The sequence below is a fragment of the Mytilinidion resinicola genome (genome assembly GCF_010093595.1).
Source record: "Mytilinidion resinicola strain CBS 304.34 unplaced genomic scaffold BDZ99scaffold_7, whole genome shotgun sequence".
NCBI classification, from domain to species: domain Eukaryota; kingdom Fungi; phylum Ascomycota; class Dothideomycetes; order Mytilinidiales; family Mytilinidiaceae; genus Mytilinidion; species Mytilinidion resinicola.
This window is the reverse complement of record NW_022985443.1, coordinates 225,866-250,910: the sequence shown is the minus strand read 5'-3', so window position 1 is coordinate 250,910 and position 25,045 is coordinate 225,866. Positions and strand designations below refer to the sequence as shown.

General features: G+C 52.4%; 10 protein-coding genes across 10 annotated transcripts; 5 read left to right on the top strand and 5 right to left on the bottom strand.

Moving 5' to 3' along the window:
- Window positions 1-296: 296 nt before the first annotated feature.
- BDZ99DRAFT_274546 (NAD(P)-binding protein) lies at window positions 297-1,469 on the bottom strand. The gene is made up of 2 exons (XM_033713933.1): window positions 1,219-1,469; window positions 297-1,163 (listed from the first exon to the last, which is right to left on the bottom strand). Exons 1-2 carry the CDS (start codon window positions 1,289-1,291, stop codon window positions 328-330), a joined length of 909 nt encoding a protein of 302 aa, XP_033578350.1. The 5' UTR covers window positions 1,292-1,469; the 3' UTR covers window positions 297-327.
- Window positions 1,470-2,602: 1,133 nt separating this feature from the next.
- BDZ99DRAFT_461465 (uncharacterized protein) lies at window positions 2,603-3,724 on the top strand (the record flags this gene model as incomplete). The annotated part of the gene is made up of 1 exon (XM_033719625.1): window positions 2,603-3,724. A coding segment is annotated over exon 1 (502 nt), but the record flags the coding sequence as incomplete, so codon positions are not given.
- Window positions 3,725-4,337: 613 nt separating this feature from the next.
- On the top strand, window positions 4,338-5,560 carry BDZ99DRAFT_518664 (uncharacterized protein; the record flags this gene model as incomplete). The annotated part of the gene is made up of 2 exons (XM_033725323.1): window positions 4,338-4,527; window positions 4,581-5,560. 2 exons carry the CDS (start codon window positions 4,338-4,340, stop codon window positions 5,558-5,560), a joined length of 1,170 nt encoding a protein of 389 aa, XP_033578348.1.
- Window positions 5,561-5,591: 31 nt separating this feature from the next.
- BDZ99DRAFT_518663 (uncharacterized protein) lies at window positions 5,592-7,215 on the top strand (the record flags this gene model as incomplete). Its single annotated transcript, XM_033725322.1, has 2 exons — window positions 5,592-5,998; window positions 6,060-7,215. 2 exons carry the CDS (start codon window positions 5,592-5,594, stop codon window positions 7,213-7,215), a joined length of 1,563 nt encoding a protein of 520 aa, XP_033578347.1.
- A 5,156-nt stretch (window positions 7,216-12,371) lies between these two features.
- BDZ99DRAFT_440192 (MFS transporter) lies at window positions 12,372-14,072 on the bottom strand (the record flags this gene model as incomplete). The annotated part of the gene is made up of 3 exons (XM_033717699.1): window positions 12,372-12,773; window positions 12,859-13,140; window positions 13,197-14,072. The coding sequence occupies 3 exons, from the start codon at window positions 14,070-14,072 to the stop codon at window positions 12,372-12,374; spliced, it is 1,560 nt and encodes a 519-aa protein (XP_033578346.1).
- A 474-nt stretch (window positions 14,073-14,546) lies between these two features.
- Window positions 14,547-15,791, bottom strand: BDZ99DRAFT_569446 (Clavaminate synthase-like protein; the record flags this gene model as incomplete). The annotated part of the gene is made up of 3 exons (XM_033727881.1): window positions 14,547-15,306; window positions 15,457-15,718; window positions 15,771-15,791. The coding sequence occupies 3 exons, from the start codon at window positions 15,789-15,791 to the stop codon at window positions 14,576-14,578; spliced, it is 1,014 nt and encodes a 337-aa protein (XP_033578345.1). The 3' UTR covers window positions 14,547-14,575.
- A 33-nt stretch (window positions 15,792-15,824) lies between these two features.
- On the bottom strand, window positions 15,825-17,236 carry BDZ99DRAFT_413790 (phosphoglycerate mutase-like protein). Its single transcript, XM_033716705.1, has 3 exons — window positions 16,860-17,236; window positions 16,350-16,807; window positions 15,825-16,299 (listed from the first exon to the last, which is right to left on the bottom strand). Exons 1-3 carry the CDS (start codon window positions 16,913-16,915, stop codon window positions 16,136-16,138), a joined length of 678 nt encoding a protein of 225 aa, XP_033578344.1. The 5' UTR covers window positions 16,916-17,236; the 3' UTR covers window positions 15,825-16,135.
- A 610-nt stretch (window positions 17,237-17,846) lies between these two features.
- BDZ99DRAFT_518658 (uncharacterized protein) lies at window positions 17,847-19,567 on the top strand (the record flags this gene model as incomplete). Its single annotated transcript, XM_033725321.1, has 2 exons — window positions 17,847-18,877; window positions 18,928-19,567. The coding sequence occupies 2 exons, from the start codon at window positions 17,847-17,849 to the stop codon at window positions 19,565-19,567; spliced, it is 1,671 nt and encodes a 556-aa protein (XP_033578343.1).
- Window positions 19,568-20,638: 1,071 nt separating this feature from the next.
- Window positions 20,639-22,506, top strand: BDZ99DRAFT_569443 (4-coumarate-CoA ligase; the record flags this gene model as incomplete). Its single annotated transcript, XM_033727880.1, has 3 exons — window positions 20,639-20,714; window positions 20,797-21,378; window positions 21,458-22,506. 3 exons carry the CDS (start codon window positions 20,639-20,641, stop codon window positions 22,504-22,506), a joined length of 1,707 nt encoding a protein of 568 aa, XP_033578342.1.
- A 377-nt stretch (window positions 22,507-22,883) lies between these two features.
- BDZ99DRAFT_497157 (FAD/NAD(P)-binding domain-containing protein) lies at window positions 22,884-24,813 on the bottom strand. Its single transcript, XM_033723492.1, has 3 exons — window positions 23,557-24,813; window positions 23,368-23,498; window positions 22,884-23,316 (listed from the first exon to the last, which is right to left on the bottom strand). The coding sequence occupies exons 1-3, from the start codon at window positions 24,804-24,806 to the stop codon at window positions 23,000-23,002; spliced, it is 1,698 nt and encodes a 565-aa protein (XP_033578341.1). The 5' UTR covers window positions 24,807-24,813; the 3' UTR covers window positions 22,884-22,999.
- Between the last annotated feature and the right edge of the window lie 232 nt (window positions 24,814-25,045).

Genomic DNA, 25,045 nt, shown 5'->3' with positions numbered 1-25,045 from the left:
CTGTGTACATTAGGACGCGACCGTTTGAAATCCTTCGATGTACCTTCATCATGCTGAATGAGGTGCACGCAAAACGGTTTGGGCGATCTGAAAACTCGCCAGCCCGCCTCAGACGAAGTCACCTACCAGTACCCAGAACGCTTATCAGCATATTCCTTCGGGTCTCTGAGCGCATCGGCTTCCCCACAGAGCGATCGTAAAGTATACGCAGGTCACCGATGTTTATGACAACAAAGCTTTTATAAAAATAAAAAGCAAAAGATAGTAACGACGCCCTACAAACAAAGGTATATCGACCACTCAAGCAGCCACCAAACGACGCACACCCTACCAAGCCTCCAACTCCTTCTGCGTCCAATCCCACAACTCCTTCGCTAACTTCACATTCGCAGCCCTCCCCCCATCCAACCCGCCCCTCCCAACCGGCTCATAATACTCCCCATTCGCCACGCCCTTGACATCGCCCACAGAAGCCCACACCTGATTGTACGCGCCCTGCTCCGGCTCCAACAACTTTCCTACCTGACTCCCATAAATAATGACCTTGTGCAAGAAGCTCTGCTCAGCCACCAACTCGGTCTTCACCACGCCTGGGTGGATCGACAAGCACGTGAGCTGCGGATACAGGATCGAGAGCTGCTTCGCATACAGTAGGTTTGCGAGCTTCGACTGTCCATAGCGTAGCATCTGGGCGCCGGGTACCCAGCGGTTTTGCGGTGTTTTGAGGGTCTTGAAGTCGATGCTGCCCATCTTCATGCCTTGGGAGGTGAGGATGATGATGCGGGTGTCGCCGCCGGGGAGCTCGGCGGTCTTGAGCAGCGTTGGGAGCAGCAGCTTGATGAGCAGCGCGTGGCCCATGTGGTTGGTGCCGAGCTGCAGCTCGTAGCCGTCAGTGGTTTGCGCGGGCGGCCGGTTCATGATGCCGGCGTTGCAGAGGAGCACGTCGAGGCGTTCGTGGGTGAAGTTGGCGGTGACGGCGGCTTTGATGGATGCGAGCGAGGACTGGTCCATGGAGATGAAGGTTATGCCGGTGTTTGGGGCGAGGGTCTTGACGCGCTCGATTGTAGAGGTTGCGGAGGAGGCGTTGCGGCCGGTGAAGTAGATGTGGGTTGGGTTGTGGGGCGCGATTTGGAGGATGGATTCTTTGCCTAGGCCTGAGGTGCCTTGGGGTTGTTAGTGGAGGTTTAGAGAACTGTGGAAGGATGTGGAAGTATATACCTCCAGTGATGAATATCACCTTCCCGGCAAGATCGGGCACATCCTTCGCTGGATCAAAAGTAATGCCTCCCATAATTGCCGCGTCGAAAATCAATGCAGAGGATCCAAGAGGCTTAAGCAAGAGTAGCCTTCGAATTGGAACAGCAGGACATGGAATTTAAATTTACGCGGGTGCTCCTAGCTTTTTATCATCCATCCCGCAATCCTGAGCAATCCGCGTATTCGTGCAGGTCTAGTTTAGCGAGCATGATAACGGGCCAATGGTAGTGTTGAAATAGATTAAAAATTGCTGCTTCGGGGGAACTTGAGCCCGCAAGGATACGCGGCGCGGGCGAACTGGGGCAGGACGAAAAGGTGCGGATGGGGGCCTGAGCTCTTGCAGCTTAAGACCATCCCACATTGTATTGACGAGGGAACTAATCCAATGAATCAATAGGAGTGAGAATTATATGTATGGTGAGTGGATTTAAGGGTCAATGAACTGTTCTCGTTGTAGTCGCCTTCGCTTACTTCTTCCTTTCCATTTCCAATCTGATCACGTGCTTTCCTACGCGCTATATCGGCGCGAGGGTTAGGCCGGAAATGTTCGCGGAGGCTCGAATGCCTAACTAGGCATATGCTCCTCCATCTAACAAAAATGCCACTTTGAGGCTTGGACACCACCTCATCAACGTTGTATCTGTCTACAGCGGAAGCTTCGTTATGAATTCTTCTTGACATATGTGCTTAACATAGCATGTAATGTCTTCTATTAGAGTTCTGGGAGTTTTTTGGGGGCTTTGCTTGTTTTCGAGTCGTGTCGTATTGCGTATACCTCAGATGTGATTATTCCGATCACGTGATAACAAAATGGAGGACAAAAGATGTCGATTCTGTGTAGGAATCTAGCTAGGCTATATACACGTAGGGAGGGCCCGTGCGGCCCTAAATATTGACTAGATCTATACTAGGAAGGCCTCCTAGTATAGATCTACACATCACGTGTATAGAAACCTATACATCACGTGTCTAGCCATCACGTGCCCGAGTATCAGCCGGACGCTGAGAATTCCACACAGATCCTGGACCTGCTCGTGGCTCGCTACGAAGATTTTACGGGGTAAATAAAGTTCGGAAGAGACCGAACGCAGCAATTGGGTGTGCCGGGTAGCTCGGCCGCAACCTGGACTAATGAGGTTAAGAAGATTTTGTATTGCTCGCTCTGAGTGGTGGTCCGGTATCGTGAGATGCCAGAGGCTTTGCACCAGCGAACCAATCACATGCTGCCCCGTCAAGGCTTGGCGAATACTAACGCTTTTTGCTCGAGAGAGTCTTGGTTGCAGGAGCCAAAGAGTGTCATCCCAAGGAGAGCGGGTTTTGTTCCTAGCAAAGATCTTTCTCTTAGCAAAAGTTTTGATTCTTTGAACTTATGCCTACCTCCAGCAGTCGCTCCAGATACAAACCAACTAGATCTGATAGACACGACCGCAGAGAGGAGTTTCCCAGTCGCATCGATGGCCGTTACGAACATGAGCTGCCGGAGAGTGCTGTTAGGAGCTCTAGGACCGCCAAAGCTTCCAGGGGGCCTCGCAACCAAAACGACCATCCGCGTTCGATTCTCAAACAAGAAGGCCCTCGAGTCCGTTTCTCCAACGTTGTTCATTATCAGCCCCATACTCCGTATGTTGACGGCCTAGATAACGCGACTTCCACGGGCGACGACGGCATCGAATCGGGAGATTCAGAAGAGGAGGAGAAATCTGAAGAGCTGGAGAAAGATGGAGACCCTAGTAAAGGAAACGAAGACTCGTGGGGAGGAGGCCGCAGTGACCTCGGCGAAGTGCGAAATATGAAAGACATCCCGGATGCCAATTATGCCAACATTATAGAGCCGGTTGAATTTAAGGGTGACGAAGAAGACCGTATCGGAGAGGAGTCTCAAGGAGAAGAAGATGACCCTGAGCTTTCCGACAGTCGCGTATACGATGGATATCCTGCTAAATATCAGAGGTGGGAGCCTCGAGAGTATGGAAAGCACGAAAGCTACGAAAACAACGACAGGTCTTCTTCTAAATACACCTCCTCAGATGACGACGGCTCATCAGATGACGTGGATTCTGAAAGGGAAAGATATAAGGAAGACAACGACAATATTGCTGGGTGTGGAGACTTCAGTGAAGATGAAGATGGCGTTTGCTCGGAGCACGAGAACTATGGTTTCGAATATCAGAATCAGGAGGATAGAATACAAGAAGACGAAACCCTCGAAGATAGAATTCAGGAAGACACGGATTCGGATGAAGAGATTCAGGAAGCCGAGGATTCAGAAGACGAGGATTTAGTTGTCATAAGATAGGGAGCCATCGTTGATTTTGTAGATGGAAGCGATGTCTTCAGGATCCTCCATGATATACCATCTTTGCCCAGCGACGTCACTGGGGGCTTTAAGCCAGGAATGGTAGGCGCTAGAAGATAGACGAAGGGTAGAGTAAGAATCCAGTTTGTATGTACATACAACATATAGATCATACCTTCCGTAAAGCTTTGCGGAGTATCGTAAGATTCTAGTATAGCACCCTGTGGGCATTGTGTATATTGTCTATTTAATATTGCCAATCTTATGATGCTATGGTGCGTGGTAAGCAGGGAGTCAGATGTAAAATTTTCTCTGGCCGCATTCACGTGACGATGCACGTCGCCATCTCGCCATATTCGGTGCAAGCTACCCTCAGATTCTTATCCCCCTTTCTACTCAATCTCTTGCTCTGTCTAGATCAGCTCAGACTGTCATCTCTAGTGGCCACTCGTCTGTGGAGTTGAGGCCTCTCCCGCGCAGCGAGACAGCTCCAAGCCGACGTAGGCCGTTCACCTCTGGCAGCCGAGTCCACGTGACATCACGATTCAAGCTAGAGCGCGCACTTCCAGCCTTATTCGCAGCGCCGCTTTCCTGAACTCAACCTTGTTTACATCCCTCGACAACCTCCGCCTTCACCCAACAACGCCGCAAGTTGGAGCCTGATCTTCATCCACTCCTCTATACGCCAACCTCTCCACTCGCAATCCACTACTACCTGTCCATCTCTTTGGCACTTTCTTTCGTTGTGCTAGCCACCTCACACCAGGCGCGACGAGCCGTCAGAATGGGGCTCCGTACCAAATTGCGGGAGCGCTTCAAGAGGAAGAAGCCTATTGCGTCTAAATCAGCATCGCCATCTGCGCATGCTGAGCGATCGCGCAATGCGCAGTCCACCTCTGGTTCGCTTTCTGTAGCGCAGCTCGACTCTTTCGATGCCTTGATTAAGAGCGTCCGTCATAACAGTCAGCAGGATGGTATGCATCTATGCGCTCGATTTATGGGCCCAAACAGACTGACTAACTACCAGGTCAAGTCAATATTCCCTCCGCTTTCCCTCACAATACACCCTCTTCCTTCTCGAAAGCGACTTCCGTCATCGCCAACGTTGAGCGACCTCTGTTGAGCGAAGTAGCTGTACCTTCGTCTCGTGCAGCTCTGGGTAGTGCTACGCGTCCATCGCTTCGCGTCGCCATTCTTGTGATGGTTTTTCTACACCGCGTCACTTCTTCCATCGCAAAGGACGATCACGGCAGCATTGTCACGAAAACTTCTACCTCCACGCCTAGCTCCACCGGCTCAACCACAACCCCTTCTTCTTCTTCTTCTTCTCCCGAAACACCGTGCCCCATCAAGCGGTCATCTTCGTGGCCGACTCCGCCAACTGTCGCGACGTTCACCGGCAGCGTAACTTCTGTCGACACTGGCTCTCTTGGCCCCATCCGCTTTACTCTAGCCGATACCTATGATGAGAAGGTATCAACAGCTACTGTACAAGAAAAGGTTGTATCCACCGACCCCAATGTGGTGGAAAGCTATACGAAGCCTTGGGCCGTTGATGAGCCTGGTACCAGTGAAGACAAGATATCGACCGCGACTGTATCGGAGACAACTGTACCCTCTGAGGTCGATATCGTCGACATGTATTCTGAGCCCTGGGGCTTTGAGCCAGACGATACGGTTTCTTCCTCTGAGTTCTCCGACAACAACATCTCGAACAATAGCGTTCTTCCGGGTACGGAGGGCTCCCCCATCCTCGTACAAGATATGACGCTCGTGGTGCGCGCTGCGAGGCGTTGCAAGAATCGGACGAAGCGTATTCGTTCTTCAGCAAAAAGACAGATCACAAAGACCGAACAAGAAAAGTTTGCCGATGTTGCATCCCTGATGCGTAGGTGGAATAAATCCACGGAGGCCTTGAAGGAGCAGCTCAGGGACGTGCGAGAGAAATCCGCGGCGACCAAAGAAAAAGATGGACTTCCATCGGGGCTACGCTGCCAACACTCGTGAGCTCCGCCATTATAAAGAGGAGTTGGACTAGATGCAAGAGGCGTACAAGAAGCAGAGCGCTTCTAAGGAGAAATGGAAGGCGAGATATCGGGAAGCTAAGCAGATGAAGGGGATTCTTCAACGGGAGATCAGCGCCCTCAGCGATCCTGACAATCAACATATGGGGAACGCCGCCGACGAAAGATTTGGCTGGTTCAAAACCCAAATAGAGTCTCTCGAGAAGGAGTTCGTTGCCGAGCGTAAGAAGACAGAACTTCACCATAACGCAGTCATTGCTACCGAACTCGCCATCAAGAGCTCTGACACGCGGGTCAATTTCATGCAAGAGCGATGCCGACAATTGACCTCCGAGCGCATCGAGGCTTGGGAAGAAAGCAACAAGCTCCGAAAAGAGGTCGTAGCTCGTGAAGAGATGATCAGCCGACACGAAGCTGGGGAGTCTGAAAACGTCCTTCGCCGAACCGAGACGAAAGACGCCGTTGTGGCTATGAAGTCCCAGCTCCAACGCCTACTCCCTACTCACTACTATCAATTCGGCCGTCGCTGCCGCAAACTGGTTCAATGGGTTCACCTGGAAAGCCACCGACGGACTTCCATACGATCCACTCGTCGTCATTACAGAGCTTCAGGACGCTTACCTAGTTCAGTGCAAGTTAGTCGAACAGCTTGTCAACTCGAATCTATGTGAAGAGAAAGATGCTGAAGAGAAATCTCGAAAACTTGAAGTCGCTCATGAGAAGATTCGAGAACTGGAGGCAGCGATCGAAGCTAAAGATGCGTGGATCGAAGAGGTGGTCGCGCGCAATTCGCAGCTGGACGACATCGTTTCGCAGTGGGAGCTCAAAGAACGCACCGCTCATGAAATGATTGACATCATGAAGCCCATGTACGAAAACTTCCGATTGCGCTTCCTATACTACAAGGGTCGAAACGTAGAGCTCGAGAGAGCTCGACAGAACTTTTGGCGCCACAGCTCGGGTATGGTTGATATGGGGCTTGAGACACAGGCCCGAATTGATAGTCTTCAGGACAGAGTCGATCAATTGACCGAACAGCAAGAGCCTCTTTACACACAAATGTATGACACGACAAAGATGATGAAGATGCAGGAAGTCGATTACGAGAAGAAGGTCAACGTGCTTGAAAAGGAGCTCAAAAGGGAGAGTGATAAGCTAGTCGCCTTAGCCGAGCACATTCGGGCATATGAGCCAGAATTCAACCTGAACTCAATGGAAGTCCATACACCGCCGGAAGAAGACAGGATGGATGGTCCTCTGGAGCCTGATGCGATGAGAGACCCCGCTCTTCGGCAAATGGACGAAGCAGTTGAGCGAATGCACGTGCGTAGGACGGCAAGGACGGACGGGGCAATTCCTCAGGAATTGATTGACAAACATATTCCCGAGGGCATGGAAAACTTCGTTGAAGACTACCGCAGCAACGAAGAGTTTCACCTTGACCAGGCCGGCATTCCACACCCGGACTATATCAACCCTGCAGACAAAGTCGACTCGTTTCAGCTCGAGAGGCCTGAGCGAGTGGTTCCTCGGAATAGGCCGTTTGTGCTGAGTGAAGAAGTAAGGCGAGGGCTGTTGGTAGAGTATTGGCAAGATCATGTTCAAGAATTGGAGGAACACGCCGACGAGGAGCTCTAGTGGTGCGAAGAGAATAGGCCAGCCCGGTGGTAATTTCTTGCAGATGGATTACGGGAGGCGAAATAGGATGGGATATAGTTCTTAGACTCAACTCATGCGGAAGATCAGAGTTGTAACTTACTGATGGGTTTGCGGATCGACAAAGGTGTAAGAAGACCTTTGCCCCAATTGTATATATACTGAATCGGCTCAATTGCCATACGCCAATAAAGCTCTTAGCTCTTCTTATACGTGATATTAGGTGACACATTTCTGACCACCGATCTTATGGTCTATTCCAGGCGGATCTGCTTGCGGCTTTGCTTGCTGATCTAAGCTTGAGATTGCTCTGTACACGCAAACATCCGAAACCGTCTGCCAATCGAGTTGAGTAATTTGAAACGCTTATAACTTATACCCATCGTTGTCGATCACGAAAGCAAGGCCATCTGCGATCGCTCTGCGACCCTTGAAGTTGCGCCTGGGAGCGTCTGGTCACTGAACTCGTGCAACAGAGAGCAGAAATGTCAGGGAGCTTTATGAGCTCTGTCTTCTAGATCGTGGTAGCTCGTAGGAAGCCTTTTTTTTTAAACAAACTTTGCTACACGTCCACTTCGCGCGTGTACCTTACGATCCCCTTTCTCGTTCGTATAACATCTCTCAGGCCCAACAGGCTCCTCAGTGAGTACGAAAAGGTACAGAGCACCTATCATGTGCATATCGTATAGAGGAATCTATTGTTTTGCATCATCTCCATAACACTTTTCCAGTCAATGTTCAGCACAGAGACGCCGTTTTCTACCCTTTCATTTTCTGCTATAGTGCTACATACCCCTTTTACTCTCGCAGTCCTTTAATGATCCTTACAATACTGGTCTGTCCCGCGAAGTTCTGCAGTTTCATGACGTACTGTCCTCCCCATTGCTTCCACAATTCGGTGATTCTCACCATCAAACACTCCGCTCCGGCGCCTCGCCCCGAAAACATTCACTACTTGAACGTTTTCCCGCACTTACCCTCGATGTCCTGCGCATTCAAAGACCTGCTGCGCGGGTTTTGCTTGGCACTACCTATATAATATCCGTTCTTTGCTGTCAACCTCGCTGTTTTCCACCACCTCCTCCACACCCACCACCTCACACTGCTTCGTCACACCAACACCCACTCTATCCACGGCACAGTCCTAGCTGTTGCCATGGATCCTTTGACTGCTCTTCTGCTCGTAGTACCATCAGGCTTTCTACTAAACGAGTTCATGAAGCTAGGTAGGCCTCCAATCGCACCACCTCGGACGCTCGCTATGACAACGGCGACGGAGCTTCCATCGCAGCGCCAGCGTGTACGATCAGCGCGCACTGTGAGCCCTAGGATGCTCAATGGAGAGCAGCCCTACCTTGCATTTGTTGAAGGCGAGTCGTTCGGGTCAATGATTTGGCAGTCTTGCAGGCATTACTTTGAAGATAGTAAGTTGTCCTATACTTGCAAGGCCATTGAACATAGCTAAATGTATCTAGATGCCTTTCACCACACCGACGATACTCTCTCCTCCCTAGAGCTCAACTTTGACGACCTCGTCTGGAACGTCGACCGTCCCATTCACCTAACGTATCCGACCTCTACGACGACAACACCCTCTCCACGTACCTTCAGGACAGCGATACGCCATGTGCCAGCTGCCTCCCTGGCTCTCGTTGCGTGCAAGTCCACTTCAGTATTTCGACCCCAATTTGGCCCTCCTCGTGCAGTGGTGGTATCAATCCCTTTGGCGAAGAATGTCGAGATATACTTTGCCGTCTCCCACTTCCAGAGTTTATTAGAAACATTCACCGCCTCTGCTCGACTGTTCGCCATCTTCGAACGCGAACAAGAAGCTGCGTTAGCTCTTTCCACGGTTGTTGTGCCTTATACCATCTCTCCTGTACCCTGCGGGCCTGCGCGTAAGCCAGAGTACATGGGCATTCCAGCGTTGACTTTCGTATCTTCGCCCAAGACCAGCACCCCGAAGGTCTCGTCTCCGGCAGTTAAGGTCGAGAACTTCCTCAAACTCTTCAAGTTCTCTATTGGCCTATTCGTCCATTGGGAGCACCACGAGTACGATCATCTTCGATTGGAAATCTGGAAAGCGGGATCTGGATCACTGGCACTCATTCTTTGGCAACCCTGGAGCATCCCTGTGGTCCTCTCGAACCTTGTGCTTCCACAGCATGATGAAGACGAGGGAGAAGCCCTTGAAATCAGCCAGGAGTCCGAGGACGTCCAAGAGGAGTTCGAAACCGGCCATGAGGACCGCCAAGGGATTTCGTACGCGGCCAATGACGTCCTCAACGATATCCAAACTGATAACGACGGCAGCGTGGAGGAGGACCACCAGGAGTTCTCAGATGAGGCCGACGATGCCCTCAACAATATCCAAGATGAGCGCCACGGCCGTGAAGAAGAGGACCACTTCTTGCACGAGGATGAAGAAGATCTGGAAGAAGACGCCTCCTCGAGCTTCAGCGCACCAGGTGCACCCCTCGACCTTCAAGGAATGTCACCCCAGTTGGCAGCCATTTTCACGATGAAGCTCACTCAGATCTCCGAATTCGACCCGAGCTTCATGTCCGAATACCACGAGTCTCTCGGCATCACACCAGATACTTCACCACGCTCACAGGCCGACGTCGATGAGTCAATTATGAACTTCGCATCGTCTGTGAATAATGGCAATTACTGGTCGGATTCTCTCCAGAATACGGATACGACTAGTAGTAGCCCCCGGAACGGAGAGGTTACTGCAGCCACTGAGGATACTCTCCGTGAGGACGTCGAAGATGTCACTGCACCCGACGATGAAGAGCTTCTTGACCAGGAACTCGAAAACGAACAGGTTGCTGACCTTGAGGGCGAGGACCTTTATCTTGACGATGAGGATCTTGCTAGTGACGGCGACGACTCCGATCGTGACGACAACAGCTCTGATGAGGACGAGGACGAGGCCAGCGATGACGAAGCGCAAGCGGATCATGACCAAGAGGCCGAAGATGCATCGGAACGCCCATCATCCGTGACCCTGCAGCGGGAGCTCAAGGCGGCACAGCGAGAACTCGCTAAGCTGAACCGACTAGCCTACCGTTCTACCATGAACGTCGCCGAGCTGGAGGATGATGTCGAGAAGAAGGAGAAGCAGAACCTCTTACTCCGCAAGAAGGTCCTAGAGGCTCGCCAGGAGAAGACCCATTTCCAGCAGCTTGCTGCCCAAAACGAGAGCAGCGTCACTCAGCTTCAGTCTGAAATGGAGCAGAAGAAGAAAGAGCTCGCGACCCTCGAAAAGGAGATGGAACCCACGAAGAAGTTGACGAAGGAGTTCGTCGAAGCCACCAAGATCAACCGCAAGGAGGAGGAAGAGCAGCGGACGCAAAAGGATCTTGAGATCAAGCGGCTCGAGTGGGAACTGAACCAGACGCGCGAAGAGACCACGGCTGAGCTCATTGAAGTCGAAGAAGCGCGTGCTCTCCTGAAGGAAGAAGTTGACAAATTTCGACTTTGCTTTACCCACCACGACGCCTTCCAAGTCTTCGTAGACGCGCTCCGGGGAGAGAATGCTCGGTTAACTAAGAGGAATGAGAAGCTCGAGAAGGTTCGCCACAATGCCATGAAGGATATCGAGGATATGCTGCATATCGAGCAGAATCGGACGTCTAATTTCGACGAAATGGCGAAGGGTCAATCCGTTATCTTGGCCATGCTCCATGCAGCACAGCGCGAAGTACAGAGATTATCAGACGCGCTCGAAGAACGTGAGCACGATCTGGTCTCCAGCCGAAGCTTGGTCAAGGACATGTCGGATCTTCTAAAAAATGGTGTTCCTGAGGCTGTCCGTTTCTTGGCTGAACAGTCCGACGCTAGAGTCGCTGCCGAGCAGGAAGCCAATCGTAGAGTTTCAGAGATGAAGCAAGAGCTTTCCAAGCTGAAGGAAGAGATGGCGGAGAAGGATCGAAAGTTCTCCAAGCTCGTCGACGAGGAGACCAAATGGATCATGAAGGAAGAAACCTCCCACGCAGTGCAGCCAGGACTTCTCCGCAAGATAGCTCTGCTGAAGAATGAGCTTTTCATCAAGGCTAAGAAAATTGCAACCCTTGAAGAGGAAAAGCTCCAGCAATTTCGCATCAACGCTCCCCACGACTCGGAGGTCAAGATTCGGCAATACAACCAGATCCAGGCCTTGGAGAAGGAGATTGCTCAGCTCCGAGCGAGGCAGCTCCCGCTCGATAATGCGATCGCTGCCTGCCAAACTGAGATGGACAATCTCAAGCAGTCTTGCGAACATCAATGCGCTCAGAGCAGGCATGGCCTCGAATATTACGTCTCCATGTACTATAACGAAGCAGTACCTGAACACGAACGGCTCATGAAAAAGATCATCGAGCTGCAAGAGAAGTGCGGAGAGCCTTCATGGGCCCCGCCCCCGCAGACCGCCGACGTCAAATATCCCGACGCAATGGATCGGAATATCGTTCGCGTTGCCAGGCAGACTGGATATTACATCCCGGAGGATGTGTACCCTGAGGAAGGAAGGGAAGGTAGAGGGTACCTCCCAGCCGATATCGACATCATTCGGAAGATGGGAGGCCCGTTCATGCTGATCTATGAGGAGGGATTGGCATATGTGATGAGGTACCCGGATAGGTTTACATGGTACGATGCGAGACGACTTGTCGCCCAGCGACAGCAAATCAACATGGGCGCCGATACTGGATTCGTCATGAGACAAGCTCCGCTAGGACAGGACGAGGCGCCAACGACGATGAGTATTAGAGATGTGTGAATGGGGGCGAAAGAAGGGTTTGTATGGCAGCAGGGCTAATGCTTTTTTTTTTGAATGATACATGTGCTGGGGACTAGACCTAGGGGTTACCAGGGCTCTGAGTCCTACATCATTCTTTCTCTTCTTCTTTTTCTATGCCCTCATATTTTGTGGGGCTGCAAGTAGATGCACATGTTAACACTCGGCCACTGGCCACTCGATTAGATAGAAAAATACAAAAAAACCATAAAACCTGACCTTTAAGGCTTGACCTATTCATGTGATCACGACCAGCCACGCAACTATCCATGCCAGAATTTAGTGACATCTCTTCAAATCCAGAACACGATTCTATAATACCCCGACCATATCCCTACTTACACCAACACCCCTATATCGCATACCTAAAAAGCTTATTCTCCTTATCCGTCAAATCCATAAACTCCACATTCCCCGTCCCCTTCTCATCCACCTCCTCTCCCCTATCACCCCTACCCACCAACCTCTCCCGCCTCCCATTCTCCCATACATTCAACCCCAAAAACGCACACAGCACGAGAATACTCACAACCCACAGCACAATCAGCGAAATCTTCGCATGCGCATAAAACGGCGGATCGCGGAACGTCTGCGGGCCAATGAAATACGCCGCCCCAAGCGTCACGAAGACGACCGAGTTGAGCGTGGTTTTCTTGGTCGTGCCGAGCACGTTGGAGCTGATCATCGAGATGACCATGAACCAGGCCGTGCTGCTGCTGCCGGACATGAAGAAGTAGGCGACGAGTTGGCCGTACTTTGGGGGGTGTTAGTAGATGGTGAGGAAGGCGGCGGGGGAAATAAGAGGTTTGAAGCGAAAGGGGGGAGTGGGAGGAACATACCTTTGCGTAGAAATGGCCCTGGTTCCCAAGGCCGACGTACAGTGCCGCCCAAAAGAGGCTGAATACCGCGGCGCCGATGGCGGCGCCAGAGCGGTGTTTTGTCCACTGGGAGAGCATGCCGAAGCCGGCGTTGCAGAGGATAGAGATGAAGCCTTGCGGGATGTTCAGAAGGAGGGTTTCTTTGGTTGTGAAGCCGAGGTTTTTGATCAAGATGGATTGGAGGAGGACGAGGCCGCCGCTGGGGATTTGGTTGGAGAGGACGAAGAGGACGTACATCCAGGTCTGCAAGGTTCGTATCAGTGGAAATGTTTCAAATAGAAGGGAGATGAAACGCATACTCGCACGTCCGTGAACGCCTCGACAGCCTGGTAGCGTTTGTATTGCTGCGATCCACCACCCTGATGATTCTCACGTAGCCTCTCGACGGCGAGCGTTCTCTCTTCTTCCGTGAAAAACTTTGCGTCTACGACTGACGGCGCCATCCACCACCACATCGCCGCACCATAGACAACCGAGATCAAGCCTGTCACTAGCGCCAGAATCTTCCAGCTTGAGTACTGCCCCGGGTTCTTTTGCTGCCCAGCAACACATCCAAACGCAATCAAACCCCCAGCCATCGTTGCAAACCCTGTGCAAGCCGACCAGATGCCCACCCTCGAGCCATGTTCATGCTTCTTATACCACGCCGCCGTGATAAGCGCAAAGCCACAGTTTATACTCGCCTCAAGCGCGCCGAGAAAGCTACGCTGAATCATGAGCCCCGTCCAATTGTGGCAGGCCGTCATGCAGCACAAGACGACACCCCAGGTGACAACGCAGCCGGCGATCCATTTCGAAGGGGAAAACTGCTGGAAAGCGCGGTTGTGGATGGGCGCCGCGACGATGTAGCCGGCGTAGTAGATGGAGCCGAGCCAGGTGTATTCGGAGGAGGTCATGTGGTTTTCTTTTTGGATGCCCATGACACCGGCGTAGGAGAGCACACCCTTGTCTAGATACTGCAGGATGTACAATCCACACAGCCACGGCAACACGTTCATATCGATTTTTCGACATAGCTTCTTGTTCGTTTCTTCGTCTATGATGATGGTGTTTGTGTTCGCGTATGCGAGGTACTTGTCCCCATTCAACTCTTCTGCTGCATGCGTAGTGACATGGTCTTGGTGTTTTTCGATCTTGTCATTATCGACGATGGTGGCTGGTGGTTCCGGGACCATGGTGGTGGTTTCAATTTGCTTCTCCATGGTGGCCGGCGATCAATTGGGACAAGGCACTTGGGACGGTCTGGGACGAATGGGAATGGAGGTTCAGATGCCATGGCCAGGTTGTTATGTACGGGCTCTGTACGAGTGGGATCCACGGGAATAACGAAATGTGGTGCTGGACGCTCATCTCCGCTCGTCGGGCCAAACTGATACGACTTTTCGGCGAACGGAAAGATGCCGATGGGAGTATATAGGGTAGGACACATGTATCCGAAGCTTTTGGTGGTGCTTGTAAGCGTTTAGTTGCTTAGAATGCGGGGAGAGTCATGGTCCTGATAAGCGATGCCTGTAGGTTGCGTCGATAACTTCCGGATGAGGCAAAAGTGGACGGTTAGCTATTCTGGCGCATTCGGTCCCACTATTTGCGCAACGGCTTCTGGGCGTAGACGATTATACTCTGGGATCGATGATTGGGCATGCTTAGCTATATCCTAATTCGTCGCGCTGGGAAAATTCTACGCAATAATAGCCTGCGCAGTCGGCATGTCCTGCACCACAGGAGCTGGTTTCCCATTATTCGAAGGATGCTGCCACCTGGCCGCCTTCAACCTCTCCATGAAATAATCACCAGCGTTGATATCCTCGTAGACCTGACCCTTCTCACGGCAATTAGGCACGACTGACAACATCGCCTCGCGATTCGGCGAAAAGAAAAATGGCATTGAGTAGCGCTCCTCTCCACTTTTGTTCAGCACTCTATGCACCGTTGACTTGAACTTGTTGTTCGTGATTCGACTCAGAAAGTCGCCCACATTGACAACGTAGGTTCGTGGTTGCGGCGGCGCGTCGATCCAGATACCGTTAGCGTTCAGGACTTGTAGCGCTGCGACATTCTCCTGCTGCACGAGGGTGAAGAAGTCGTAGTCTGTGTGCGCGCCCAGGCCGATGTCGTTCGCGTTCGGCTTTTCTTGGGGTGGGTAGTGTAGAGCTCTGATGCCGACCATCGGGAAGGATATGGCAGCATCGAAGAAGTCCTCGGGGAGGTCCAAGGCTAAGGCGAAGATGCGCATCAGAGCCTGAGAGAACGCCTTCACGCGGGTGAAGTAGTCGTACATCGCAGGCCGGAATTCTGGGTACGCGCTGGGCCAAGCATTGGCACGCTTTGGTGCATCGGGGCCTGGCTTGCATGGCGCGTTCTGCTCTGGCTCGTGGGGATCGTCGCCAAAGGAGAAGGCTTCTTTCATGTCTAGGTTACGTCAATATTTGGGGCTTATGTGTAGGCATTCAGTAGGTCGCATGCCTCCTTTGCCGGCTCCTTCCATCTTCGTTTCGAACAAGGGCTCATAGCCTCTTATCGACGGGTTCTTATGGATGTGGATTTCCATCTTGTCTGCACTAGGCATGGCAAAGAAATTCTTTACTGCCTCGAACGTGTTGGCTATGACTTCATCTGGTACGTTGTGATTCTTCGCATAAAAGAACCCAACTTCACGACATGCTTTGCCGACCTCTGCTGCGACTTTCTTGCGATCCTCTATATGTTTTGAGAACATTCCTGAAACGTCAACGACTGGGATGGACGAGAATGTGTCCTTTGCTGCGGCGCCTCGAAGTACTGGACGGGAGCCTCGCTGGCCTCCGGCATGGTAGTACACGTACTGAAGTAGTTAGCATGACTTGATGAGAGATTTTTGAAGAGCAGTAAGAGACCTCTGGCTCTTTGACAGTCATATTGATCGGAAACGGTATTCGAAGAAACAATTTCGTATTTGAAGAGGTGAAGTAAGAGCTTGCACAATGTACTGCTAGTGAAGGCTGAACAGAACAAGTCACCATGCGTAGGCGGCATATATATCGAGCTGCCGATATGTTGACCTTCCCCACTCCTAAACGTGAGGATCCTAGTCGCGCATCATGTCGCGTCGCATGTGCCGATATTCCCGTACGCACTGATAAGGCGATAGGCGAACAACTCCGAACCCTACCTACCTCTACGCTAGCTAGGTTGAATATATATGCACCTTCCCTGGTGAGAGTCGGTTTTGGTAGGAGCGAAGTTGCTTCTATCAAACCTCTCAGAAAATTGCAGTACCATTCACATGGATGCCCGAACCGTTGCTATCAAGGAAGGGCACCAACAAAGTCGGGCCAAAGTCCTGAGGCTCATCGCTATCGCAGTTTATTCCAAGCCTGTCCTTCTCAAGTTCATCGTCCTGAGCGAACCTGTAGGTGCGAGTCTCTGAAAGAAGTCAGCAGAGGAACGGTGCAAATTTGAAGCGTCGGACTTACCGCAGTTTGGAAACCTCGCTCCTTTGACCAGATATGAAATAAAGCATCTATGGGTGACCACAGCAATGCTCGAGTGCTTAGTGGAAAATTCTTTCAGTCGCTTCCGCACTATTTCAGCTCTTTCAAGAGCGCTTTCGAGGGTATGAGGTGGATGGTCCCATTCTTCAGGACATCCGGCGAAATTGAAGTCAGGAAACTTCCGCATGATCTCCCCACGACTGAGCCCTTTGTTGCAAGGAGCATCATGCGTTTCACGAAGCTCGGGCCAAATCTGAACGTCTACCGAGAAAGGAGCTTGGCTGAGAAGAGTTGGAAAGGCATTTATTGCAGTCTGAATAGTTCGAGTCATTGGTGAGATGATGATTAGATTTGGGACCACGCGTATTTTGATCTCTTTAGTAGTGCTGTGACCTAGTTCCGTCAATGGCGGATCGCGGTACGGATACTCACGATCGACACTAAGTTGGATGTCAGTAAAGTGAAAGACTCAGATTGAAATTAGAAACCTACTTGTGAACAGCTTGTCCGTGACGGACAATATGAACCAGTGGAACTGGGGAGCTCATGTGTCTGACGGTTCTGGGCGTGACTTTAAAAACGGTGTTGTAGCGATATGGAATATGAGACTAAGGCGGTGTGAAAATTAGGTAGGCAGCCGCTGGTGCTAGCAAATTAGCAACGCTTGCTGTGTAGCAAGTCTAGTTATTTCCTTAAACGACAGGAAATCTAGGCACCGAGTCTATAGTCTACAATAAACCCCTCCTAAGAACAGCTAGATGTTTGTTCAAAGCGATGGGTTATAGAGTTGTCTTCGGGTGTTTGCAGATCTGGGTCGCTGACCTGTTGAGCCTTGAGAACACGTGTATGGTGTCTTAGGCTGCAGCACCACGAATCCTTGCTGTCTTTTGAGAGTCTGACAGTTGTTTAGGGCTATCGATATTGATAAAGTGCAGGATGGTGTAGGATTTCGAGGTTGAGAAGCTCGGAAAACCCCTGTCGCTCCCGCTTCTCGAAGTGGGATGGATCAAATCTTCACTCATCACGTGATATATCAAACCTCCAGAACCTCCGATGAAAAATAGGAGTGGCATACAACTAATATTTAGAGCACAAAGCCGTTCCATAATTAACGGGCGTAGTCCTGTTGGTGGCGTGGCTGTTCGTCATTTTAGTCAGAGGGCTGAAGGGCCGGATCGGCGGATTTTCAACACCGTCTCCGATTGTCACCGCCCCATTCTCCTTGGGCCAACAACACGTCCTAATCGTACATAGCCAACTGCGCGATCCTTTCTAGAAGCGGCCAACGGCCCCTCCCGCCAAGGCCTAGCTGGGCTTGATCTGTCCAAATGTGAGGCTTGGCCAAAGCTTTTGCCAGCGCTTGCTTCATCTCGAAACCTTTTCTAATTCCTCAATCTTCCTGTTTCTATCCTCGAACTTCAAAGCCTCATCAATCATATCAGAGGCGGAAGCGTATAAAGGGCGTTGACCGTCTTGACCATGTCGTCCCTTGAAAAATACTTCTTCAAAAGGCCACGCGCACTCCAATATGTTCATGCTGGACGCGAATACCGCCACGGAGATGCCCACGAGACCGGAAACGACCATGCACTCCTTCCGAGCAACACCGACGCCTCGGGGGAGACGAGGAGCAAATCTGATGCAAAATCAATTGCGCACCCGGATTCCACCACTATATTACACCGTACCCATCTCGACCTCTTCATTGATTTGATTTTCGTTGGTATCGTCGGCAATATCGCTGAGCATACTAGCGAACGCCTCTTCGTTGCACCCGAAGGCCACGAAGGCACCTCCGCGGATGCATTCAAGGCAATCTTGGAGTTTACACTCGAATTTCTGCTCACCTGGCGGATATGGAATTACCTGCGAAATTTTACGAACATGTTCTTCCAAGATGACCTGACACAACGAATGTTCATTATCTGGATTCTCATATTGGCCCTCATCTTCGGTAACAATGTGTCTTACACCTTCGTCAACTACAAAGGGGCGAGCTTTACGTTCTCGATATATCTGATAATTCGCGGCTCGTTCTTTTACATCGAGGGCATATATTGCCTCTTCATTCGCTGGATGTGGAAAGAATGGCTCCTCTCTACGATCACCTCGCTCCCTGCAACCGGTCTTTGGATCGGCGCAATCTTCGCTACAGGATGGGCACAGCTTGGTCTCGTCATGGGCGCACTCTTTATCGACTATACTGGAGCTATCTTCCGGAATTCTCCACTACTGGATCGTCTTTTATCCAAAGACTACCGCAAGACACCAGATTTGGATCACTACGTTGAACGTATTAGTTCCTTTTATGTCATTATCCTCGGAGAGGGTGTCCTGAATTTAATCAAAGGCAGTCCTCTTGGAGAGGGACTGACTGCAGAGGTTGGATCTGGTATTGCGACTTTAGCTATGTACTTTATATTGCATATGCTATACTTCAAGTCGCAGGCCAGCGGCGAAGGGTTTCGAGCAGTACGAATGTCACACTTCCAGGGTGCGCTTTGGCAACTGTAAGCTGTTCTTTTCCTCATTTCTCCACCCGAAACTGACTATGCGACAGTGCTCATGTTCTTATCTTTGGCGCCCTCCTCCTCTTGGATGTCTCGAACCTGTTTCTGGTTACCCACCAAGATGCCTCTGCCCTGGATCCTCCCGAATCAGAACCCACATCGCCAGAAAAGCGGCGTCGCCTTGCGCTCTTCACACGAGCCTCGACAGAAGAACCAACCGAGGAAGAACTCCCGCATTACGTACGAGTTGGCCTCTATACAAGCTCTGGAGCCCTAGCTATCGTACTGTTTGGAATCACAGTCATAACCCTCCTACACAGCTCGCAGTTCTACAAGGCGATGAAGAACAAGACTCTCCTCGATCATCCGTTTATTCGCGCGATTCCTCGCGTCATCCTGATCATCATCTTTCCTTGTCTTCCGCTAATGGGAGTACAAGTTGGCAGGAACTGGTTGGCCATCGCTGTTGGCTCGCTGTCTGCGCTGACGATGCTAGAGCTTTTCATGGCGTACCGGAGGTGTGGGAGTGGTGTCGTCGAGCCGGCACCAAAAGGAGACGGCAAGCACAACACTGGGACCAGATTGAAAACTCTGTCTACGGTGTCACCGCAGTCACGTGCGGATGCACCGGAGTCACCAGTGGATACACCGGAGTCGCTACGGGATTTGCGGCACCGGTTTACGGCCTGAACGATCTACGGTGAGTTACTTCCGTCTCTCTGCCATCGAAAGCAGGCTGACGACCTATTTCATGATAGATTATCCATTAGTACTATCAGCGAGCAGCATAGCATGATGATACCCCAATACTTAGATACGGTTCACGAATAGGGCGTTTTGGGATTCCATCAGCGCCGGCGGGGTCTGGCGCGATGTCACAGCTGCCCAGCGTTTATCTCCGAATATCACTTAGCGCGGAACTCGACCTCCTCGACTTTTACCAGTGTGCTTTTAGGCAAGTCACGTGACCGGTATACTTCTCGACGAGAGAAGCCCACCACAATCGTCCTTTTCACCCTTTACCTCAGTTCCTCTTCTCAAGGAAATGTGCACTTATTCCGCCTCCCATGAAACCGCGTCACGTGACCGCCCGTCGTCGAATGCGAACAATCTACCGTCCTTGATCTCCTCCTACGTGCGTTACCCAATTACACACGATTCGTCGTGCCTCGTCCCTCGGTATGTGCCTATTTTAGCTCCCTAGCTCCCTTTGGAACAACTTCGTGCAGCCCCATCGCCACCATCGCGGCTCAAGCAGTCGCGCCTCGGCATTGCAAAGATGAAAACAATCATCATTCGCACTCATAGCTCTGTAGTTTTGGAACTCCCACCCGAAAATACATCACTTGCACAACGACTTTGCAGGCGCTTAATATCACCTCTCTTCCACCTCCAAGCCTCGCCTCGGCCAACGCCTCCGCCCCTGCAAAATCGCCGAAGTTCCCCGCACCCATCCCCACAACCAACCATCCCGGCCTTTATTTTCTCCAGGAATTACCGGCGTCCCAAGGCTCCTTGAGCAACGCGGAAGCTCATAGGTAAATAAGAAGTAGCCTATTGCTCTTGCGATATTACTCGCAGCAGCATTAGAATCTTACTGTCCGTCCTTTTCGTTTTCGTTTTCCTGCACTCTCCCGTTCCTATGTTTCTTCGGTAGTCCTTAGAATAGAACGCTCGCAAGCTATAGAACGCCGACTCCAGAGTAGCAGCCATTAGTGGGACCCAGAGCTTGAGCTTTCCAAGTTCCGTTTCTGAGGCAAGATGCCTCAGCAGAAGATCTACTACGCGCAACGGCATTACAACTTCCCGAAACTCGACCTTCTAACTCTATTATTTGGTTCGCAATTTCCTACTATTCCAATTCCCTCAGGCACCAGAACTCCTCCATCCCTCAATCTCAAACTAACATCACCTCTCAGACTCCCCCCACGGCCTCGCCACCGAAACCACCCAGCTCCACATCGACGCCGCCAACCCCTCCAACCACATCACCAAAGACACGGCGCGCGACCTCACCCGCGCCCTCGCCGCCTCGCTCCGCTCTGACTTCTCCATAGGCCCCCATCCCACTCACCCCGCCACCGGACCCGGCCTTCCCAACAGCCCCGATGTCGTCGTCTGCTTCTCCTCGCTGCAGATCCTGCTGCCAATCGCCTTCTACGGGACCATAGCGGCCGGGGGCATGTTCTCCATGGCCTCGCACTCGTTCACGGCGCCCGAGCTGGCGCGGCAGGTGTCGCAGGGCGGGTCGAAGCTGCTGATATGCAGCGAGGATCTGAAGGCTACGGCCTTGGAGGCGGCGCGGTTGTGTGGGTTAGACGCGGGACGGGTGCTGGTGCTGAAGAGCGACGCGGGCGCGTGGAGTATAAAACCCGAGGGGGGGAGAGAGCTGTTTGGGCGGCCTGAGCGGCTGGATTGGGAGCGGATAACGGATGAAAAGGTGCTCGCGGAGCGGGTGGTGTGTTTGTTGTACTCGAGCGGGACGACGGGGGTGCCGAAGGGTGAGTTCCCCCCCGAAGAAAGAAGAGAAGAGTAAGAGCATGATATAGGAACGCTTGCTAACCCCCCTCCCTCCCCCAGGCGTAATGATGACCCACCTGACCTTCGTCTCCCAAACCACCAACACGGCCCAAGTCGCGCGCGAATGGACCGCGCCCCGCGTCCTCTCGGGCGAAATCACGCCCATCCCCCAGCGCACCCTCGCCCACCTGCCCGCGGCGCACATCGCGGGCGTCAGCGGCTACTTCATCGGGCCCACCTACAACGGCGCCTCCATCTACTGGATGAAGAAGTACAACTGGCGCGACTTCCTCAAATACAACAAAGCCTACCGCATCACGACCTTCTTCACCGTGCCCGCCATCTACGCGCGCATCGCGAAGAGCCCCGACGTCGCCGACCACTTCGCGACGCTGCAAGGTGCATTATCCGGCGCGGCCCCTATGGACGCCGAGCTGCAGCGCGCCGCGGGCGCGCACCTCGGCGGCGGCCGGATCTGCGTCGGCGGCACGTGGGGGCTCAGCGAGACGACGGGGTCGGTGACGAGCCTGCCGCGGGGCGCGTTCGACGACACGGGCAGCGTGGGCGTGCTGCACCCGAACACGATGATGCGGCTGGTCGACGATGACGAGCGCGACGTGGCCGAGGGCGAGCCGGGCGAAGCGTTAGTAAAAGGGCCGATCGTGACGCGCGGGTACTACGGGAACGCGGAGGCGACGCGGGAGGCGTTCACGGCGGACGGGTGGTTCAGGACCGGCGATGTGCTGCAGCTGCGCAACGGGCTGTGGTACGTGACGGACCGCAAGAAGGAGCTGATTAAGTACAAGGGGCTGCAGGTGGCGCCGGCGGAGCTGGAGGGGCTGTTGCTGAGCCATCCGTTGATTGAGGATGCGGCTGTGATTGGGGTGCCATGGGAGGGGACGGAGGCGCCGCGGGCGTATGTGGTTGCGGATCGGGGGAAGGTGGCCGAGGAGCATGTGAAGGAGTTTGTGCGGAGTAGGGCGGCGGCGTATAAGCAGTTGAGGGGCGGCGTGGTGTTTTTGAATCAGATCCCAAGGAGTGCGGTGGGGAAGATTCTGAGGAAGGATTTGAGGGAGTTGGCGGAGAGGGGGGAGAGGGCGAAGTTGTGAGGGGGTTTTGGGAGAGCTGAGCGGGGGAATTGCAGAGGCCCGTCGTCAATTCGTCCTCCTGCGAGCTGGACGTGCTGCTCGCACTGGATGTCGCTGTGGGGAGATGTGTTGAGTGCTTTATATGTAGGTACATGAAAAGATTGTGTGATACCGAAGAGTCTTGACGTCGCATGTGCGCTTTTTGTGGCCAGGGCGTATCTGCCTATGTCGCTCACGTTTCTAGTAAGCATGCAGAACCAGCGAATGTAATGTTCTCTGCCCCGGATCTGGGACCTGGCGCGGTCACTGGCCGCTCAGCGCCGTTTCCGAGCACTTGACAGATTACCTCAGCTAGCTCAGAGACACCACGGGGCTGAAGTTTAGCGGGTGTGTAGACGGGCCACTCGAAATAACGGCAGAGTTTATTAAGGTAACTTAACGAGTAATAGTCGTGGATGTCGAAGAGTATACCAATCAGATGACCAACCTCAAAATACAGCCCTCAACTCCCTCCTCAAGCCTTCACAACATCAAACCCAGTCCAATCCTCTATCATCTCCCGACACGTCTTCTCATACCTCTCTATCCCGCCCACATAGTTCATATTCTCCGCCTTCTTCCCCGGAATGTTGCCGCCATCCCACCAGCTCGACGTGAACGGGTACAGCGTCAGTTTGCTCATAGCATTGATCGCCGCCTTCCACTGCTCCTGCGCTTCCTCCTTAGGCTCAATCGACTTGGCGCCCTGTTTCTCGAGGCGCGCGATGATGTCGGTCACGACGTCGGTTTGGCATTCGATGATTGTGATGCCGTTGGAGAGGGCAGTGGGTGCTATGGATTTTATTAGTTGAGGCGGGGAAGATGATGGGGGGAACAAAATACATTGAGGGCTGTAGACCATGAAGGTGTTTGGGAAGCCGCCGATGAGCAGGCCGAGGTAGGTGGAGATGCCTTTACTCCAGGTGTCTTTGATATCGATGCCGTCTTTGCTCTTGAGGCCCATGTTTGTCATACTGGGAAGAGTTATATGAGGGTACGATATGAATTTTCTTGATGTGAGAAGGTACTTACGAGCCAGTGAAGCTGTCGAAACCTGTTGCGAGCACTACGTAATCGAAATCATGCGTGCTGCCATCTTCTAACTGGAGGCCAGTCTCGGTGAATGACTTGAGTGCTGCTTTTGTCAAGTCTACGATCTCCACATTTGGTTGGTCCAGGACCTCATAGTAATCATTCTCGAGCGGGTTCCTCTTCGTGGCGAAATAGTACGGGGGATCCTCTGGTGCCATCAACTCCTGCTTCTTCGGATCAGTCATCCTCGCCCGTATCTTCTTCTTCCAGAAATCATAGACAACCCGGTTCGCCTCCTTGTCAACGAGGAAGCTGCCATAGTTGCACATCATGAAATTAAAAGCGCCTCGGTCCCAGATTTCATTGAACCATGCCTCTCGCACCTCCGGCGAATCGTCAAAGAGGTCGCCCTGCTTACGACTATTGGGAAATCCTGAGAACGAGAGTCGGCCTTGTTGAAATAAGCGATCATAGTATGGCCTCCATGTGTTCTGCTCTTCCGCAGTGAACGTACGCTGCCCCATGGGCAAGCAGTAACTCGGCCGCCGCATGAACATTGTTAGGTGCTCTGCCTCTTTCCCAAGCTCTTGTACCACTTGCACGCTGGTGGCGCCGGCACCGACCACGGCGACCTTCTTTCCCTTTACACTCACGCCTTCTGGCCAGGCGCCGGTGTGGTGGACAACGCCCTTATACTGGCTCAAACCAGGGAAGTCAGGTATATACGTATGGTGCAGCAAGCCAGAGCACAGCATCAGATACTTCGCACTCGCCACTTCTCCTGTCGCAGTCTTAACCGTCCATCGCCCTGCTGCGTCATCCCACGACGCGTCTACAACTTTAGAATTGAAGCTGACGTCTTTCCGTAGGCTGAGCGTCTTGTCGATGTGCGCGAAGTACTTCCGAAGCTCAACGTGGTCTGGGAAGCGCTTGCTGAAGTTCCACGTTCGGTACACTTCGGGGATGTTGAGCTGGTAGAAAGGGGTTTCAGAATCTACTCTAGCTCCTGGATAGCGATTCCAGTACCAGACGCCGCCGAAATCGGTGCCGGCCTCGAAGATGTGCGCGGAGAGATTCAGTTTGCGGAGCCGGTGCAGGGCGGAGATGCCGCTGAAGCCTGCGCCGACGATGATGCAGTCGTAGGATGAAGGTGATGCAGAGACGCCGTTTCCATTTGATGATATCTTGTGATGAAGGCCGTCTCCATTGACAGCATCGCTGGGGGTGCCGTTGGTCTTGGAAGTTGCCATTTCGTCGTTTCGTACCCTCGTTTTGCGCTTCTTGGACGGTTGTGAGGTCTTATGTACTTTGGTCATACCAATAACAGAAAGTCGAACCGTAAGGAATGGCAGTTGATTTTAAATGCAAAGTGCTGTGAGCAAGCTTGACGGATCATCTAACTGTCCAAATTCGGTCTCTGACGCGAAGGAATCTGACGAAACACACCACTAAGAGCTCTGGAGGATTGAGGGGCGCCATATAGTCCACC

Excerpts from the sequence above, each read along its gene's own strand:
- BDZ99DRAFT_413790 (XM_033716705.1), bottom strand. The coding sequence starts at position 16,915 with ATGAGCTCCCCAGTTCCACTGGTTCATATTGTCCGTCACGGACAAGCT. Across the intron at positions 16,808-16,859 it reads CACGGACAAGCTGTTCACAA|TGTCGATCGTGAGTATCCGT; the intron begins GTAGGTTTCTAA and ends CATCCAACTTAG. Across the intron at positions 16,300-16,349 it reads AGCGAGGTTTCCAAACTGCG|AGACTCGCACCTACAGGTTC; the intron begins GTAAGTCCGACG and ends GACTTCTTTCAG.
- BDZ99DRAFT_497157 (XM_033723492.1), bottom strand. The coding sequence starts at position 24,806 with ATGGCAACTTCCAAGACCAACGGCACCCCCAGCGATGCTGTCAATGGA. Across the intron at positions 23,499-23,556 it reads TTCGACAGCTTCACTGGCTC|TATGACAAACATGGGCCTCA; the intron begins GTAAGTACCTTC and ends AACTCTTCCCAG. Across the intron at positions 23,317-23,367 it reads CATGGTCTACAGCCCTCAAT|CACCCACTGCCCTCTCCAAC; the intron begins GTATTTTGTTCC and ends TAAAATCCATAG.
- BDZ99DRAFT_274546 (XM_033713933.1), bottom strand. The coding sequence starts at position 1,291 with ATGGGAGGCATTACTTTTGATCCAGCGAAGGATGTGCCCGATCTTGCC. Across the intron at positions 1,164-1,218 it reads GGTGATATTCATCACTGGAG|GCACCTCAGGCCTAGGCAAA; the intron begins GTATATACTTCC and ends AACAACCCCAAG.